At 48.0% G+C, this 19,485-nt stretch overlaps 1 protein-coding gene and 1 long non-coding RNA gene across 2 annotated transcripts in view; both read right to left on the bottom strand.

The window, feature by feature from the left end:
• Positions 1-4,508: 4,508 nt before the first annotated feature.
• Positions 4,509-7,447, bottom strand: LOC144806560 (uncharacterized). The gene is made up of 4 exons (XM_078672897.1): positions 7,012-7,447; positions 6,841-6,927; positions 5,832-6,756; positions 4,509-5,579 (listed from the first exon to the last, which is right to left on the bottom strand). The coding sequence occupies exons 1-4, from the start codon at positions 7,445-7,447 to the stop codon at positions 4,745-4,747; spliced, it is 2,283 nt and encodes a 760-aa protein (XP_078529023.1). The 3' UTR covers positions 4,509-4,744.
• A 3,615-nt stretch (positions 7,448-11,062) lies between these two features.
• LOC144806559 (uncharacterized) overlaps positions 11,063-19,485 on the bottom strand; it is a 34,164-nt gene continuing 25,741 nt past the window's right edge. The window contains exon 3 of the long non-coding RNA XR_013605833.1: positions 11,063-11,531. This is a non-coding gene — a long non-coding RNA (uncharacterized LOC144806559). The remainder of the gene's footprint in view (positions 11,532-19,485) is intronic.

Below are 19,485 nucleotides of genomic sequence, written 5' to 3'. Positions count from 1 at the left end.
CTTCTGGCACAGGGACGTGTTCAATAGCTCCCTTGGCAAAGAGATTTGTAACTTCCTGGCAGAGAGGGCGAAATGATCCTACAACATGGGATGGAGTGTTGGTGACATGGAGGGAGGGGTCTTGAAGGGGAGGGAGTAGCCCTTTCGGACTATTTGCAAAACCCACCTGTCCGACGTGATGTTGAGCCAGTGGGGGACGTGATGGCGGATCCTGCCACCCACTGGCAACTGGTGGCCCTGGAATGTCGGACTAGGAAGGTTTAGAGGCTGCTATGGGGGGCTTTGGTGGACTGGCCCGCCCGCTGGCCCCCAGACCCATGACGCAGGGTCCCACATTCCCAACCATGCAGAGGCTGGGTAGCTTGCACTACCCTGTGGCTCTGGGTGGAGCGCTGTGGGGCACCCCTTCTGTAGCCATGAAAGGCAGACTGCATGGGGTTTGAAGTTGCCGCGAGGCCCAAGGATCTGGCTGTAGCCCTAGAGTTCTCGAAACACCCGAACGCCTTGTCACCAAACAGGCGACGGCCATCAGAGGGCATGTCCAAAAGGTTAGATTGGACATCACCAGAGAAGCCAGACGTTCTTAGCCAGGAGTAGCGCCCCAGGGCTACCGACGTGGAAACCGTTCTACCCAGCGAGTCGGCGGTATCCAGCCTACACCGGCAGGTGAACTGCGTCTCGACCCTCAGCAACAGCGAGGGTGAGCACAGCCCGGGCCTCCTCCATGCACTGCGGCAGCACCTGAGCAACCGTATCCCACACTGTGTGTGTGTGTGTGTGTGTGTGTATAACGGCCCAAGAGACATACAGTGTTCACCGACCGCAGTCCTAAGCTGGCAGAAGACAACATCTTCTTCCCAAGATGGTCCAGCTTCTTGAATTCCCTACCTGGCAGAGCAGTAGGGAATGCACCCATTGAGGATGATGCTTTGACCACCAAGCTCTAAGGGGTAGGGTGTTAGGAGAGGAATAACGGGTTGGCCAGGGCCGGGTGGTGGCGTCAGGTAATCATCCTGTCCACAGAAGCTGCTGGGCTTGGACCAAGTTCCCAGAAGGATGTCAGTGAGGGGCTCATTTAAAGGCAGCAGGGGCTCCGAAGAGGCTGCTGCTGGCTGAAGTACCTCAATCAGAAGGCTAGTCCTGACAGCCACCGTAGGAAGCTCGAGGCCCAAGGCCTCAGCCGCCCTACTCAACACCACAGCGTAGGAGGCTCCCTCCCCATAGCCACGGTAGAGGGAGAAAGCATACCAAGGTCTGGGGAGGTATCCAGACCACTGGCATCACCCAACTCCTCTTGCCAGTCCGGCTCCTCAAGTTGGTCAATAGACCCCTCCCAGTCCTCCGCCACTCAGGGCGGTAGGGAACACCACGGATGAACAGAGGTACAAACGTCCGGCACTGTGTCTAAGTCGGGGTGAGGATGGGGTTGACGCCAGTTAGGGGCACAACCGGCGTGTGGGGCGTCGCCACTGGAATCGGCGCCAGGGAAGGTACTATGAGGCGACGAGCACCAATCCGATCCAGGTCTCGATCCTTCGGGACCCTGCAGCGCCAGGGCCAGAGCCGATGGTATCAAAGGCCTACAGCCCCCAGCCGAGTCTGTGGGGCCGAAGGCACGCCTGCGGAGTCGGGCTGCCCAAAGATGCTGTGCAGTGCTTTGTTAAATTGACAAACCTGGGCATGAGGCCACTCTGAGAAAGGTAGGGAAGCGTGGAGCCGCCGCGGAGAGCGACGACGCTCCTGGTCCCACGTCGTGTTGGCCGACAGACAGAGAGAAGGCAAAGATCGACGATGCATATTTGCCTTCTTTTTGTGCATCAACTTACTTGAGGAGTGCGAAGACTTCGAAGAGGAATGGTGATGACTCAGTGACTAGTCTTGAGACCTTCTCGATGGGGACTTCGTGCTACGCGGAGCGGACTGCCGGGCCTCTAAATGCTTTTGGGACCGTTTCAGCAAAAACTTCAGGTTCATCGCTGGGCAGTCAGAGCACGACTTTGCATCGTGAACGCGCTCCAGGCACCAAAGGCACACGAGATGCGGAGCGGTGACCGACTTCAACTTGTGACAGTTGTCACAGGTCTTGAAGCCAGTCCGACGATGGGACATCCCTCGTGCTACCAGAACTCGAAGACTAAAAAAAAAGAGGTTGACAAAAGTCGAAAAAGGGTTTAGTAAAAAACTGATTCAAAGGCACGCCCTCTCCGGATCTGGGTTGGCTGGCGCGGAAAATGACGGACGTCAACGCGCAAGTGTGGCGTCTATGTAGACACCGGAATGTCATCCCAGCGACTACGACGCTGGACATGGAGTCGACCGACCCCACCTACTGGAGCGCAGGTGTACTGCTAAGAAAACATTTCTCTGAATCCAGTCGGAAGCCTGGGGGAAATTCTAAGGTAAGGAATCTATAACTAATATTCTCTTTCAGATACAAGCATCCTGGGACCGGTTTCGGGGTAAAGCTCCTCATCGGCCGGGCTAGCTTGAATCCAGTAGCAAAGTAAGCAAGGGACCCATGTCTGGGCGTACCCTGCCAACTCAGGGCAAACAAAGCAAACACAAGGAGATGATGGACGAACAGATTAAACTTTTCAGATACTCACCCCCAGTCACAGATCTGGGTTGAATCCATCATCGTTCTTAAGCCCACTTCTCCAGCCCAGTTCAGGCCCAGCCATATAAAAATCAGTCTTGACCCTGTGTCTCATGGCAACAGTCCAGACCGAACTGCCAAGTCAGGTCTCAACTGGACCATAAACAAGCATCCTGGGATTTAACCTAGACTGGCTGAGGAGGGATGTTAATCCGAAACCGGTCCCAGGATGCTGGTTTCCGGTCCATGCGAGACCTGGCTTGGCAGACTGATTTGCATATGGCCTGGTCTGAACTGGGGTGGCGAAGTGAGCTAAAGAACGATGACGGACTCAACCCAGATCTGTGACTGGGGGTGAGTGTCTGAAAAGTTTGAGCGCTCCGTCCATCATCTTGTGTTTGCTGGTAAAACGTATTTCAAAAAGCAACCAAGTCTGCTCTAAAGTACGTGCAACTAAAGAAAAAGCAACAGAAATGAAATCACAAAGGAAACCTTTACATTCTTTCAAATGAGGTTGCATAAACACAGATAAATGAAAAAAGGGCAAGATCAACCACCTGCAAAGAAAGAGAAACCAAAAATGTTTGAAGCAAATTTGTACAAACCAAGTATAAATATAGGTGCATCGAAGTTCATTGCAGTTAGGGAAAAAACCCAGAATGGTGACAAGGGGAAGATGAATTTCAAATACAACGTCTGCCTTATGGTAACCCAACGTGATTAGGAAAACGTCAGAGTAAAAGGGCGTAAGGAAAGTCCGAATTCATACCAAAATCACCCTCAGCAAAAAAGGGAAATAAACACTGAAACCTATGCACTATGCAACACTGGTAGTGCCAAAGAATGGAAAAAATTGAACAGTTTGCAAAATATCCACGAAGGAGGGTGAAAACATATCAACTGAGAGAAAAAAAATGAAACCTCGTCAATTCACATTCTTAGAAAAGGTATTTAAAAACACCAAAAAAAGGAATACAGTGTCAACAGGACTACAGTGGACGCAAAAGAACTTATGATGTAAAAAGGATGACATAGGAATGTATGGACTCGAAATCACAACAGACCCCTCCCCCCCAAAACAACAAAAACTTTTGGCTGAATTCAACCAGTCGATCACGAGCTACCAGTAGCTCCCAGACACCACTGGATTATCTCACAGCTTTTAGTTAGTTTTTAAATAAGAACAAGGTCATATTTTCCTTTTAAAGTTAAGGGAAGGCTGTGTTTCTTTTATATTATTATCATCGGGCTGCAGCTAGCAGAGTCTGATAATGTAAATGTTATTTTTTTTTTTATCACGCGCACGATTACCAAAAAGGCATCTTGGCCCACTAGTCATTTGAAACCTGACTGACCCTTTCTGCTCGCCCTAAAACTACTCCCCCAACACTGCAACCTACCCTCAAAACACTACATGGCTACACTGTCTGCTTCTGCCATAACACTGCCCTCTATCCTGCCACCCCCACCCAAACTGACCCCTACCCTCAAAACACTACATGGCTATCCTGAGATCTCCTTTAGTGAGATCTCTTTTCTGAGTAAAACATTTCTGGCTTTCCCCTCCTGTATATGGCTTTAGTCCGGTGTGAATTCTCTCATGTGAAGTGACATTGTATTCAAGACTAAAACTTATCTGACATTCAGAACACACATAAGGCTTTTTCCCCTCGTGTGAGTTCGCTTATGTCAAGTGAGAAGTAATTTGTAACCAAAACTTTGCATGCATTTCTAGCACTCATAAGGTTTTTCCCCAGAGTGGGATCTCTGATGAAGCATAACACTGTCTTTCAGATTCAAGCTTTTAAGGCATAAGGATTTTCTCCACTGTGGAGTTTCTCATGGTGAGATAGTGTTTTTCTTTGCAGCTTTTCTGGCATTCAGAGAACTCATAAGGTATTTCATCAGTATGGAGTCGCTTTTGGTTAGTGAGGCTGTGCCAATCAAATAGGAATTTCTGGCATTCACCGCATTGGTGATGTTTTTTCCCTGTGTGCGTCTGCTCATGTAGAGTGAGATTGAGTTTAAAATTGATGCTTTTCTGGCATTCGGAGCACTGAATTATTTTGATGGTGTGTTTTCTTATGGCGCTTCTAACTATCTCTACCTCTGAATCTTTTCTGAAATTTTAGAGCACTGATCATTTATTTATACAGTGTGGATTCTCACATGTTCAGTGAGATGAGATTTACGGAAGAAACATTTTTGACAATCGGAGCACTGATAAGGTTTTTCCCCAGTGTGGATTCTTACATGCTGAGCGAGAGTCCTTCTTTCACTGAAACATTTGTGACATTCAGAGCACTGATAAGGTTTTTCCCCAGTGTGGGTTCTTATATGATGAGTGAGACGGCTTTTTTCAATGAAACATTTCTGGCATTCAGAGCACTGATAAGGTTTTTCCCCCGTGTGGGTTCTTATATGATGAATGAGACTGTTTTTTGTACTGAAACATTTGTGGCATTCAGAGCACTGATAAGGTTTTTCCCCAGTGTGGGTTCTTATATGATGAATGAAACTGCTTTTTACACTGAAACATTTCTGGCATTCAGAGCACCGATAAGGTTTTACCCTAGTGTGGAATCTGACATGTGCAGTTAGAAGTGATTTAAGTTTGAAATCTTTTGAGCATTCAGAGCACTGATAAGGTTTTTCCCCAGTGTGGGTTCTTATATGCTGAGTGAGACTGATTTTGTCTCTGAAAAATTTCTGACATTCAGAGCATGGAAAAGGTTTTTCCCCAGTGTGGGTTATTGTATGTTGAGAAAGACTTCTTTTGTCTCGGAAATATTTCTGGCATTCAGAGCACTGATAAGGTTTTTCCCCAGTGTGGGTTTTTATATGCAGCGTGAGACAGCCTTTTTGACTGAAACATTTCTGGCATTCAGAGCACTGATAAGCTTTTTCCCCAGTGTGGGTTCTTGTATGCCGAGTGAGACAGCCTTTTTGACTGAAACATTTCTGGCATTCAGAGCACTGATAACGTTTTCCCCAAGCGTGGATCTTTGTATGCTGTGTGAGACTACTTTTTATACTGAAACATTTCTGGCACTCAGAGCACTGATAAGGTTGTTCCACAGAATGGGTTATTGCATGTCGAGAAAGACTTTGTTTGCTACACAACGTTTTCTGGCGTTCAGAGCATTAATAAGGTTTTTCCCCAGTGTGGAATCTCAAATGTGCAGTTAGAAGTGATTTACGGTGGAAATGTTTTGGGCATTCAGAGCACTGATAAGGATTTTCCCCAGAGTGGATTCTTGAATGTTCAGTGAGTCTGCTTTTGTAACTGAAACATTTCTGGCATTCAGAGCACTGATAAGGTTTATCCCCAGTGTGGGTTATTGTATGTCGAGAAAGACTTCTTTTGTCTCGGAAATATTTCTGGCATTCAGAGCACTGATAAGATTTTTCCCCAGTGTGGGTTTTTATATGCAGCGTGAGACAGCCTTTTTGACTGAAACATTTCTGGCATTCAGAGCACTGATAAGCTTTTTCCCCAGTGTGGGTTCTTGTATGCCGAGTGAGACAGCCTTTTTGACTGAAACATTTCTGGCATTCAGAGCACTGATAACGTTTTACCCAAGCGTGGATCTTTGTATGCTGTGTGAGACTACTTTTTATACTGAAACATTTCTGGCATTCAGAGCACTGATAAGGTTGTTCCACAGAATGGGTTATTGCATGTCGAGAAAGACTTTGTTTGCTACACAACGTTTTCTGGCATTCAGAGCACTGATAAGGTTTTTCCCCAGTGTGGAATCTCAAATGTGCAGTTAGAAGTGATTTACGGTGGAAATGTTTTGGGCATTCAGAGCACTGATAAGGGTTTCCCCCAGAGTGTATTCTTGCATGTTCAGTGAGTCTACTTTTGTAACTGAAACATTTCTGGCATTCAGAGCACTGATAAGGTTTATCCCCAGTGTGGGTTATTGTATGTCGAGAAAGACTTCTTTTGTCTCGGAAATATTTCTGGCATTCAGAGCACTGATAAGGTTTTTCTCCAGTGTGGGTTTTTATATGCAGCGTGAGACAGCCTTTTTCACTGAAACATTTCTGGCATTCAGAGCACTGATAAGGTTTTTCCCCAGTGTGGGTTCTTGTATGCCGAGTGAGACACCCTTTTTGACTGAAACATTTCTGGCATTCAGAGCACTGATAAGCTTTTACCCCAGAGTGGGTTCTTGTATGCCGAGTGAGACAGCCTTTTTGACTGAAACATTTCTGGCATACAGAGCACTGATAACGTTTTCCCCAAGCGTGGATCTTTGTATGCTGTGTGAGACTACTTTTTATACTGAAACATTTCTGGCATTCAGAGCACTGATAAGGTTGTTCCACAGAATGGGTTATTGCATGTCGAGAAAGACTTTGTTTGCTACAAAACCTTTCCTGGCATTCAGAGCACTGATAAGATTTTTCCCCAGTGTGGAATCTCAAATGTGCAGTTAGAAGTGATTTACGGTGGAAATGTTTTGGGCATTCAGAGCACTGATAAGGGTTTTCCCCAGAGTGGATTCTTGCATGTTCAGTGAGTCTGCTTTTGTAACTGAAACATTTCTGGCATTCAGAGCACTGATAAGGTTTATCCCTAATGTGGGTTTTTCTATGTTGAGTGAGACTGTTTTTGTCAATGAAACATTTTTGGCAATCAGTGCACTGATAAGGTTTATCACTAATGTGGGTTTTTCTATGCCGAGTGAGACTGTTTTTGTCACTGAAACATTTCTGGCATTCAGAGCACTGATAAGGTTTTTCTCCAGTGTGGATTCTCATATGCTCAGTGAGATAATATTTACGCCTGAAACTTTTTTGGCATACTTTGCACTGAGAGTGGTTTCCCCCAGTGTGCATTCTGTCAAATTATGTGAGCTAAGATTAATGGCTGGATCTTTTTTGGCACAGATAACTTTTTTCCCCAACTTTGGTTATTTTGCAGCGAATGAGGCGGGTTTGAACACTGAATTTGTTCTCACAGTCCGTGTTTTTAATAAGGTGTATTCCTAGAGTTCGTATCTCTATGTTTAGTTTTCTCTTGCCTATATGCCACTGTGAGAAGTTGGCCTGGTAGGGGATGTTTCCAATTCTGGAACCACCTACTACCTGACCAAACAATCCCCTTATGGTGTCTGGTTGTAAGTCAACCTTATTAGACAAGCTATCCTAGTGGTAGCATGGACTAAGCAGCCTAAAGGCTTAACTTAAGAGGTCGTGTTAAGCGAGCTGTTTTACCACATACAATCCTGTAATACCAAATGAAAGGACACCACACAAGTATATATTATAAAAATATATGTGTTTATTACTAAAAACAATCCCCAGTATTCTTTATGAATAAAGGGGCACAAGCGTTAAATCAAAAGCACTGTTTAAACATACAAAGTTGCACCATTATGGATGAGGGCAGGGGGCCACTCAAACCATATACTAAACAAGTGGTATAAGAGAGGCCACTCGAACAGTGGTTAGGCCTAGGGCCTAGGGAATCGCTGGGAGCAGTCAGGACAAGCAATGCTGAAGTCGGGAATGGCCCTCGGGATTCGGGAGATGTGCGGAAAGCGCACGCATGCACCAATGTTAACCAATGGTGCGTAAAAGTCAAATAGTTAAAGTTTAAGGACACTTCCGCTGAACCTAGAGGAACAAAACTTAACACACAGACCCTAGAGGTGTGCACCAGTGTGGGAACACCGGCGGAGCAAAGTTACCTCACCCACAGGAAGTGGGTGCACAGGGTCGAAGTGGCGTCGGGTTTTGACACGCAGGCTCTTGGTGCTTGAAGCTGAAAGGGCTGCAGGCAGGGTGAAGACGAAGTGTCCGGTGGAGTCCAAGGGTGGACTCAAGTTGTAGAGTACCTGAAAGCAGAGGGGACAGAGTCTGGGTCACTCAGCAGTGACCAGGGTGGAACCAGGACGGAACCAGGCAATGTCGGGCGCAATCAGGTGGTCGTCGAGGCGCTTCTCTTCGCTGTCACGTGGGCTCTGGGGCATCTGCGACGTCCAGGAGCAGGTCACGATCTGTCCCACGCAGGCTCTCACCGTCGGTGCAGTCGGCTTCCGGTTTGGAGCAAACAAGCCTTGGTAAGAGCAATCCACGCGGGATTGGAAGATGGCGTCTCACTCGGACCAGGAAGGTCAGAGTCGGGGCTCCCTTTCAGGGGAGCTGGTGTGGATCTGGAGCAACCAGAATCACGAGTCTTCTTTTGTAGTTCGTCGGCACAGGGACCACAAGCCAGCTGGCAAGTGACCGGGCCAACGCGTTGAGCCAAATCGTGCCAAAGGGCCCCACGCAGCACTCGTCGAGTGTGGAGGGCTGAACTTCGGCTCAGGAGTAGCTTAGGGTGGGGGCTTCTCAAACCCCGGTGTACAGCTTCGAGGGTCACTCGTGGGCTGCACGGTCAGCGTCTCGTGGTCACTTCAAGATGGCGTGCCCCACGCTTCCGGTCGCCTCCACGGGTCTCAGCTTTGCAGGGACTGTGGATCGGGCTGTTAGAAGCTGGGCAGGCTTGATCTCGTCGATCTCAGTCGCTCGAGTTCCGGCGGGAACTGCAACCAAGTAGACGTCGAGGGCTGGATGGTGCCTGCTGCTGCAGGGTGGTCACTCCTTGACCACAAGGGAGATTCTTCGGGCTTCCACGTTGAGATGGAGGGCGAAGGGTCCAGAATATCGTTTCAAATGTTTCTTCCAGGAAAATCTGATGTGCATTGGCACTGCTCCCACTCTTATTCGAATCTGGTGGGCGTGATTACCTGCTAGGTCCCCTCCTATGGGTGGGACCCAGGAAGTGGGTGGATACACCCCCTTCCTTTGATCCAGGCCGCCCTGGCACGAGGGCTGGAGTGCCCCAGAACCGGTTTGGCCGGATTATGCAAGGGGCAGCCTTGTGCGCCCCAGGCAGTGTCTGGTTTCTTTCAAACCTCCCTGCTACAATACACTATCTCCTGTCTGGAGGGCGGTGACACCCTCCTGTGACAGGAAACCCTTTGTCCAGGACCCCCTTGACTGGGTTTCGGTCAGCTCCAGGGGTCCAGACATTTGTCTGTGGCAGAGGCATCCATTTTGGGGATCTTAAGGCCTTTGGAGAAATCAACCGCATTAAAGTGAAGTAACATGTCTTACCCCTCTAGAGGGGTGGAATGCCATCCCCGTCGCCAGAACTGGCGAGGGGATGGTATTCCAAAGCGTATGACACCTTACACGACATGTTTTGATAAAGCCAAACCAGAGTTGCTAAATAACCGCGAGGATTATAAGGCACTTAATAGTATATGGTATGGCATTATCCTGAAACAGCTTAGGGATTTGTTCCCGACGGCTGCAGACAGGCTCAGCTCATGCTAGAGCTCCATCTCACATAAAAACCATGCACCCAGCCTCCAGGATTGGTGAGGCCTGTCTATAGGAGTGGCTCACAGGTTTACATGTGTCCAGATATAGGTTTAGACATAGGTATACTATATCTAAGCAAGGGGTGTGTACACCACCTTACCCCAGCTGAGTGATCAGCCAGTTGTGTCAATTTAAGAACCAGCCAGGGGTGGCAAAAGATATGCTGCAGCCCCTGGTAGGCCTTAGTGGCTCCTGTGCCCTGTGCACCTATAGTGCATTCTACAGGGGCTGACAAGGAGTCCATTTCCAATTGGTATGTACCTAGGGTACATGGAATCCATTTTACAGAGAGAGCAGATGGCCTGGGGCCCTGATTAGCAGGGAACCAGGTCAACTAAGTCAAAAAACCAGCTAAACACAGGCAAAAAATCTGGGGTAACCATAGTCAGGTAGCCACCTTCCTACAGCCACGGTAAGAGTGAACCTGATTTTAGAGTCGGGCTTGTTTACAAAATGTTCAGCATTTAGCTCTAAAAGATATTGTGTATAATCTTCTTAACACTTGAATTGAGCAAAATATGTCTTGAAGCAGCCCTGCAACATCAGTTGAAATTTTTCTAGCAGATAATAGTCTTTAGGTTATAGCCTATCCGGCAGCAACTTATTGTGTGACTGAAGTTTTTCTCAAATCTATTTGTATAGGTTCTTAGCAATGCAGTAATAAGGTGTTAGTCTGATATTTAATGATTAAACTGATAAGTACCTTTTTGCACTGATGTAATGGCAGTAACTGGGCGTTAGAACATGCACAGTACTATTGTGGATCATTAGTCGCAGAACATCAGTTCCTTTTACCCATGCGATGTTAGGTGTGAGGTTAATGTTTATAGTTCTGAAGACGAGGATTTATTTACAGTAGCTATAGCGCAACAGTGCTCCTTTAATCCATTTTTATACTTAACAGTTGTACATCTCACTCCTGCAGAACAGATAATGTTGAGGCGATTTACATATAATTACAGAACAGTACACAAAAAAAGGAAACAATCTGAGATGGTCATTAACACAATAAAGTGGTGAATTTATAAGGTTTTCGCACGAGTGAGCAGTGTGGGTCGTGGTGTCCTATCCAGAGGCAGATAGTCTCAAACTTGCATAACTGGTTAAAAACAGTTGTTGAACAACGGTGATTTCCCAATCTTTTGGTTGTTAACGTGTCAACTTCGGAGTCTTCTTTCAGCGTCTTCTCTTTGATGGTATGCAGAAGAAACCTTTTGTTATAACTTTCTTTTATGCAGTGTGTGCTTCTTCTCTGGAATTACATGATGCTTTAGATGAACGTTATTCTGTGATGCTGAGGCAATTTGTCTACTGGATGCTGAAGTGGTCTTTCTACATTATTTCTGATGCTGTGTGCACAGATATGGCTTTGCTCTGGGTTAATGAAATGCAAAATTAGAGACTTCACTTACAGGTATAGTACTTTCCACACCTAGATTTTTGGAAGAATGCTGGATGTCCTTCAGATTTTCAAAGTAATCCTTCTTATGGCACTGACTTCAGTTGCCTGGTGCTAAATCTTGCTTTCTTTGTCCGTAATTTCAATCATCTATAGTATTAAAATGAAATAGTTAATACATGTAAATTTCCAAAAATATACTTTACAAGCCAAATCAATGCAGAATTTTGAAAACGTTGAGCTGTTGAGAGTACTTGGATGTAGGAGTGAGGATTTGTAGAATTTTCAACATTTTATTAAGCTCACAAAGGATACATGTACTCCTTGGAGTTGTAACACAGAATCTCAAAGGCAGAAATTAAAGTCATATGGACTGGCACCAAACAGATATTAAAAAAAAAAATACTATTAATTAATTTGTAATGTAGATTTCTGGGACGGGAATGACCCCTCCACGGACAACAGGCATTTTCCCCTGCACTGAGTTACCAATCTGGTATCCTGACTTTTGAGTTCTGGTCTCTGCCTCAAGCAAATCTATTGTGTGCTGCGAGGACTATGCCTAGACCTATTCCTCAACTATGGTCCAGAGTATGAATCAAGGGCGATGAAATTAAGCCGTACTTTCATGTGTTCATTTTATTCCACCTGATTATCAGTTGTTAGGTTTTTCTGCACCCGGACTTACTGGGTGCAGAAAATCAGGACACAATTTCTTTCCAGACAGAAAAATTAGACTGAAAAGACGTAAAAGACTCTGGGTGCAGCAGAAGCAGCCAAGACTTATGCTGTTTTTTTTTTACTAACTAGGGGAACACACAATTCTTCCCTCTGTTGGTGTTCACAGTCGTCGGCCTGTGATTCGGCATTGAGTGCAGAGCGTATCGATTAGAGCCGAGGGGCCGAGCCGAGGAGGTGTTGACGAGCAAGCGGAGCGGAGCCTGGGATGACTGCCCGGGTTTGTTTTGTGACCAGTTCCCGCTCCCACAGGTTTCTCCCACTTCACCCGCGTCCTGTTATACGGGCGCTTTAAGTACTACGGATCTGCTGCGAGGGCAGAAACGGCCACTGCCGGCACCGCGGTGCTAAGGCGCTGCTGGTGCGGTGGCCGCTGCAGGGGTCAAAGGAGCATTGGCCTGCAGTGCTTCTGGTGAGCCGGCTGCTGCCGGGCACAGAGGAGCACAGAGGGTACAGAAGAGCCTTGGCCTGTCGCCTGGTTTTACGTATATACCAAGCATTGAGCGGAGCTGAGCTGAGGAGTGGAGGGAAGTGCCTACATCTGCCGTCTGTAGTGTGGCTGGCTCTTGATCCCGCTCTTGCTCCCGAAGGATTGCCAGAATTCTCCCTTGTACTCTTGACAGCGATGAATAGCAAAGAACAAGCAATGAACAGTGAGTGGTGAGTGACAAGTGGCGAGAGGTGTGTGGCGTGTGGCGAGTAGTTAAGGTTGATCGGTCAGTAAGTCTCTGAGCCATTGGAGTCTGTAATAAGTTTGTACTAAAAAATCTGAGAAATTATGCAAAGGGGAAAGTGACAATGGACTGTGACCCTGTTGAAGCACCCCTCGACCCCTGAATTACTCTGCATGCCTAGACTACAGAAAGCCCTACCCGGAACCCGGATATTAATCAATCGATTAATTAATTAATTTATTTAATAAGTTACCAGCAGTACCGGCGGATTCTGTGCTGATGTGAGCTTTGGGGGTATTTTTCCTTGGAGGTGTTTGGAGGTGCTTTTCTCCTATCAAAGCACCGCTTTGGTCTTGTCACTGGCCCGTTTGATTTTCTGAAAGAAGCAAGACTTCTTCACCTTAGAGGGTGTATTATGAGGTCAGTAAAGGAGCGGCCACCTTTCCCTCCTAGCAAAAGGAAAAGAAAAATACAACAAACACTAATATTAGATACGTTTAAAATAAAACAGGCAGGTGACATACACTCCTTGAAATAATCTAAGGTCCATACATTTTGGGAAATTGGGAAAGTCGCCATCAAAGTTTGATTTTATGAAAGATCCAACCGGTGCTATGCTAACTAATCCATGTGATCTTCAATTTCCAACTAAAGCACTGAGTAGAACAAATATTATATCCCCTAAGCAAGGAGTAAGTGAACGAGGCCACCCTGAGTCTGAAGCTGAAGTCGAACGAATGTCAAATTCAACTAAGGACCAAATCAACCATTGGGGTCAAATAACGGACCTTGAGATGTTAACTATTCCACTTACTGGTCGTTCACAACAAGAGGACCCCAAATGCATGAATCTAACAATGGGAGATACTCAGCAATTACTACCAACTCGGCAGCCAATGCCAATAGAAGTGCAAGTAAAAATCAGAAAAGCTAACGGTATAGGGGACCCATCTAATTTGGGCCAAATAAATCAACCAGAGCAAGAAGCTACAAATGAACTAAATGGTGGGGTGAAAATCATAAGGGAAGCCAATACCCCACTGAAATCGGACCTTACTCTGTCTAAGATAAATTCAGTTAAAAAACAGGACCAGCCGAAATGTAATCAAAATAACGGATCTCAAATTAATAAGGACGAATACAACAGCAACCCAGAAACTCTGCAGTGTTTGAGTACTCTGTATCAAAAAGACATTTTGAATAGTAGTCCACAATTCATTAATTCTTGTGACGAGGGACATGATTTTCAAGGACCACAAAAAGAGAAGTATAAGGACCTCTCATTCATAAATGGGTAACACCATAGCCCAGGTACTCAGGTACCAGAAAGTGGGAACGCGGGAGCAATTTGGGATTTATTCTTCAAACCCTCGCAATTAACTCTGGAAGCTTTAACATATAAGTCCAACAAAAAAAGAGATCCAAATAGAATTCTTGAGTGCTACGGCATCCTCTGTTGCCGGAACTGAGCAGAAGATAACAACACAATATAATCTAATAGTAAGGGCACAATCTCAGCCAATAGCTACATATGCAGAGTGTAGTTGTGCCCCACTAATTAACAAACTGGCTACCATTCCGGATATTTTAAAAACAATTGACGATGTAAAAGGGAATTTTCCTAATGTGGGAATTCAACCCATCAAGACCGACTGCCCCTCTAAAGATACAATAAAATGTAAAGACAATACTGTTGTTGTTAAAGATAAAATAGATGATAAAAAAAAATCAAGAAGTGATAAACCTATGCTCGACACAATCAACAATGACAGATGCAGCTCCGGAAGTTTAACTATCAAAAAGTCAGAGGAAAAAACAACGGAAAGCAAGAAATAAAGATTCTAAAAGTACAAATAAATACAAATGCATCAGATATAGTGAGATTGACCACTGGAAACAACCATGACCAAATATCATATTGTGAAGGTGAGGGTAACCAAATGTCTCCAACAAAACCCTTTTACCCTCTATTTAATAAAGACCTATCGGAGGTACAAGCAGTTATGAAAAATAAATGCCTAAACAAGCAAGCTGATAGTATAAAAATGATAGAGTATGGGAAAATTCAGTCCTTAGAAATGCTGCAAGTGGATGAATGTAATAAACAGGCGGAGAATAAGCCATCACAATTGGAAACAAATAGAGCAAAGAGTGAGAGTATCAGAGGGGATGAAACGAATAGAGATTTGTTAAAAACCTGGAAGGATATTAAATTACCACAAGATCTGGGAATCGAAACGAAGCAGTTACATAAACATCGACAATCATGGTCTCAAACTGTTAATAATCATAATGGAAGGTTAATTTAGCATGCTCAAGGTGAAAATAGCCTGCAACAAATTAAATTACATAACCCAGATCAAAAAGAAGGAGTGGTACAGGTCATTTCTATGCCGGAATATAAATCTAGGGGTAATAATGATATCATGACTCGTGGGAACATATTAAAATTGTGTAATGCAGTACCCTCATTAAAGAAAATTAAATGTACCGACATAGAATCAATTGAATTCCACACATCAAGAATAATAATCGCAATCAAGGGGGCATGGCTAGCAGCATGGCCGAGTAGGAAGTGCCTTGCGGAGCTCCTACCGAGCTGAGTCCAAATCCGCCGTAATTCACAGTACCCCAGTGCATAGAACCCGACACCGGGAACGGCAATATCCCGAGAGCTGGAGGGGGTGACTCCTGGATGAAGAAATCACCGGAAAAGGAGGTAATTCTGCCCCGATCTGACCCCCGAGTGGAGATCCCGGCTTGGCCAAGATGGCGGACGTGGAGCCATAGAGGCGGCGGAGGACCTAGGGGTTTGCCTGCATCCACCTGGTGCCCAACGAGGGTCCCCGCATGCTGGAGTCATCTTCCCAGGAGGGACGGAGCGCAAAGTACGGATTCCAGTGCGCACAAAGCACTAAGAGGCCAGCAAAACACACCGGCGACCGCACGCCTACACCAAGATGGCGGCCAAGAGGCGACGGAGCCGAGAATGACTTCGTGGAGATCCGGAGATACACAGAGGGGCTGGTAACCCGCCGGAGCCCGCCGGGTGCAATCCAGAGGACAACAATTGTGGGGGCTTGCTACCAGAGGGACCGGTGATCGGGTCCGAGGCTCCGCGAAGGACACAGAGACGAGGCGGAGATCAGCCGCCTGTACCAACAGGGCGGCCGGGGTGACACGAGGCTGGTGACTGGCCTGGGGGCTCCCTGGGTCCCGCAGAAACTTGGAAGGAGGTTAGCGGGAGACCTCCGACGGGAAAACCCCCCCTGGGGGCTCGGCAAGTGGTCGGAGGCCGGGAGGCGTGGCTGAGTGGAGGGGACACGCCGAGGAGACACCGGGGCATTGCACCATCAGAGCGGCCGGAGCCGTGATTTAGCCCAACAGGCACCCGTTGATCCGGCGGCCCCGGTGACAGCCGCGGAGGCGTGTGAGTGAGAGAGCCCCTCTCCGACCCCCCCCCTGACTCATCTTGCATCTGGGGCCTGGAACGAGGGCGCTGGGGTGAGAGAGGAGTGGCCCAGTGTCTTGAGGATTGTCGGGTATGGCCTGGGGCAGGTGGGGGACAGCCTCCTTCTTGCGGGGAATCCCCCCCACCCCCTCCCCTCCCCCCCTCCCTTCCTCCGGAGTCCGGGTGGAGGAGGGGAGCCATAAAACAAGAACCGGTAGACCATAGAGCGTGGGGACACCGTCGATTGCCTGCGGGGGAAGACCGGATCGACGTTAGACATCCAGGGGATAGTGGGGCTCACGGTGCCACAGCGTTGAGGGGAGAACACATCGGATCTGCGCGCTAGGAGGCGGCGAATCGCGAGCGGCTACGGGAGGGAGCCCCCTAGAAGTGCAGGAACATGGGGCAAAGGGACACGATCCCTAAAGTGACAAAACAAGGACTAATGGACCCCTTTACGGCGCCCAGACACCCGCCGGAGCCACTGCCACCGGCCTCGGGGGCCCGCTCTAATACGGCTTTGCTGATGGAGGCCATCCAGGCTTCAAGGACGGACATACAGGAGTCGCGAGCAGCCCTGGAAGTTAAGATCGGGGAAGTGGGCTCTGAGGTAACACTGCTTCGGTAAGATTTTCGAAAACTGTCCGATAAGGTGACGGCGACTGAAGCTAGGATTGGTGACACTGAAGACGCAATCACCACCCTGAAAAAGGACATGGCAGAACTCCAAGCATCACATCGGCAACTGCTATGGAAGGTGGATGACGCGGAAAATAGAGCGAGACGCAACAACCTCCGCTTCGTGGGCCTTAGAGAAGGAACTGAGGGGTCGAACATGACTTCATTCCTGCACACCTGGCTGACGAAGGCTTTCCCAGCGGCCCAGTTCTCCCCGTGCTTCATTATCGAGCGGGCGCACAGGGCCCTCTTGGCTAAACCCCCTGAGGGTGCGAGACCAAGGCCGGTCATTGCGCGCTTCCTGAACTTCGCAGACCGCGACCTGATCCTGAGGGAGGCCAGGAAACAGGGGGAGATCCGATTTGAGAATGCGATCATAATGATATTTCCGGATTACAGCCAAGAAGTCCAGAAGCAACGTCGCTCATTTGACACAGTGAAGGCGAAACTAAGGACCCTGAACATTAAATACATGCTGCTTTTCCCCGCTAAGCTCAAGGTATTATGTAGGGACAAATCTTTCTTCTTCACTCATCCAGATGATGCATGGCAGTGGCTGGAAGAACGCCCCATCCTAAATAGCAGAGAGACCACGGGGCGAGAAGAGACAGACAGATTAATGCGACAAAACTCTCAATGGGAACGGCCTAAACCGCAGTGGCGGAAGTCACGTAGAGTGAGGAAGCGAACCCCGACGACACCATACCGGGGCCCAGGCACGGGAGACATGCGGAGAGGGAGATCGGCATCACCGGGGAACAGGAACTCAGTGGCTGGGTCCAGGTTCAGCTGCCTGCGGAGCGCCGTCCGTTCAGAAGGCGACGACGAAGAGGACCTGGGGAGCTGGGCCTCTGGAGGGGAGGAGGACGGAGGGGAACAGGACCGCGTACACCCTTTGGCGGAGGCGATCCGACACCTGGAGCAGGATTCGTCGGAGCAGACGGGTGCCCTGGCAATGGACACACAAGACATGCATTCATGAGAGATGATGCACTGGGACATTGGAGATGGCAGCTCGCTGAGGGGAAGCAGGCAAGTTGACACACACTTCTTTATTCCCCAAGTTCTTTATTGTTGTTGTTAGACATTTGAAGGGAGGGATGAGAGGGTCGGCGACAGACCTGCTCCTCCAGATGGTTCTGTCCTACGTTAGGATGCGACTGGATGGGGAGGGAGGTGGGGAGGGGGGGAGTTAGGGGGAAGAGTTTTAAGTTGGGGGAGGGGAACAGTGGGGGGAGAGCTACTGTCATACACTTCGACACGCCGTTCCATGCATCCACCACCGGTACCAACAGTAGATGAGAATCACTCTTCACAATGGCAGGTACATTAGATGCACCGCAACAGGAGGACAGGGAAGTCACTATCTTAACGTGGAACGTGAATGGCCTGGGATCAAAAATTAAACGGGGACTGGTGAATGCTTACCTTAAGAGAACGGCTCCGGATATCATTCTATTACAAGAAACGCACCTAAGAGGGGATAAATGTGTGTTCATAGCGAGAGGTCGACATAAGGTCTTGGCACATGCAGGGTACACATCGGACTCCAGAGGGGTAGCGATCCTAATAAAAAAGTCATCCCCGTTCAGTACCACACGCGCATGGAGTGACCCCCAAGGAACATATGTGGGAGTGCAAGGGACGTGGAGGAGACATAGGTACACTATAATCTCGGTCTATGCACCACCGAAACTCCAAGCCCGTACACTCAAGGCAATCACGTCCATTCTCTTGGATACAGCGGACACCATACAAATAGTGGGGGGCGACTTCAACGATGTAATGTCTGAAGAGCAAGATCGTACGGGGCAAGCACGTAGAGGGGGAACACAGACAGCACTGTCACAGCAGATGACAAACATAGGACTCACTGACTTATGGCGGTGGCGACACCCTACACAGACCGCTTACTCATTCTACTCCGGGGCACATAAGGTCTTTTCGAGACTCGATTATATATTCGTAGCGAGGCAATACCTAACAGCAGATGATGTGGTAGAATACAAAGCGAGGGGAATTTCGGACCACTCGCCCCTATATGCAAAGGTGGGAGGGGTGAGGGGGAGGAGGGGTGCTGAATGGCGTTTGGCGGCTTGGGATCTCCAGATTCCGGAGATTTCACGTGGCATTAGGGCAGACATTAAGGTGTATGTGGCTGAGAATGAAGGGTCAGTCGCCTCAGGGACAACCTTCTGGGAGGCGATGAAGCCGGTTCTACGTGATAGAATACAGAGGAGATTAGGGGAGGAGCGACGGAAACAACAAGCAGAGGTAGCAGACCTGGAAGCCACAATCTTGAGCTTGGAAGAGGAATATCAAGCACACAAGGACGCGGAGACTCTGCGACGACTGCTTGAAACTCAAAGGAAATATAGAGAGGTAGTATCAAACGAGGCGCGGACACAGTCCCTGGCAACCCTCCATCGTCTGTACGATGTGGGGGATAAATCTGGTAAGCTCCTGGCATGGCTAAGTAGAAAGGATAGGGCGGCAAGGTGGGTGGAACAGATCAAGTCGGCGGAAGGGGGACTGGTGTGCAACGATGAAGAGATAGCGGAGG

Source organism: Lissotriton helveticus (genome assembly GCF_964261635.1).
Source record: "Lissotriton helveticus chromosome 1_1 unlocalized genomic scaffold, aLisHel1.1 SUPER_1_unloc_86, whole genome shotgun sequence".
Taxonomy (NCBI): Eukaryota; Metazoa; Chordata; class Amphibia; order Caudata; family Salamandridae; genus Lissotriton; species Lissotriton helveticus.
This window is presented reverse-complemented; position numbering and strand designations above follow the sequence as displayed.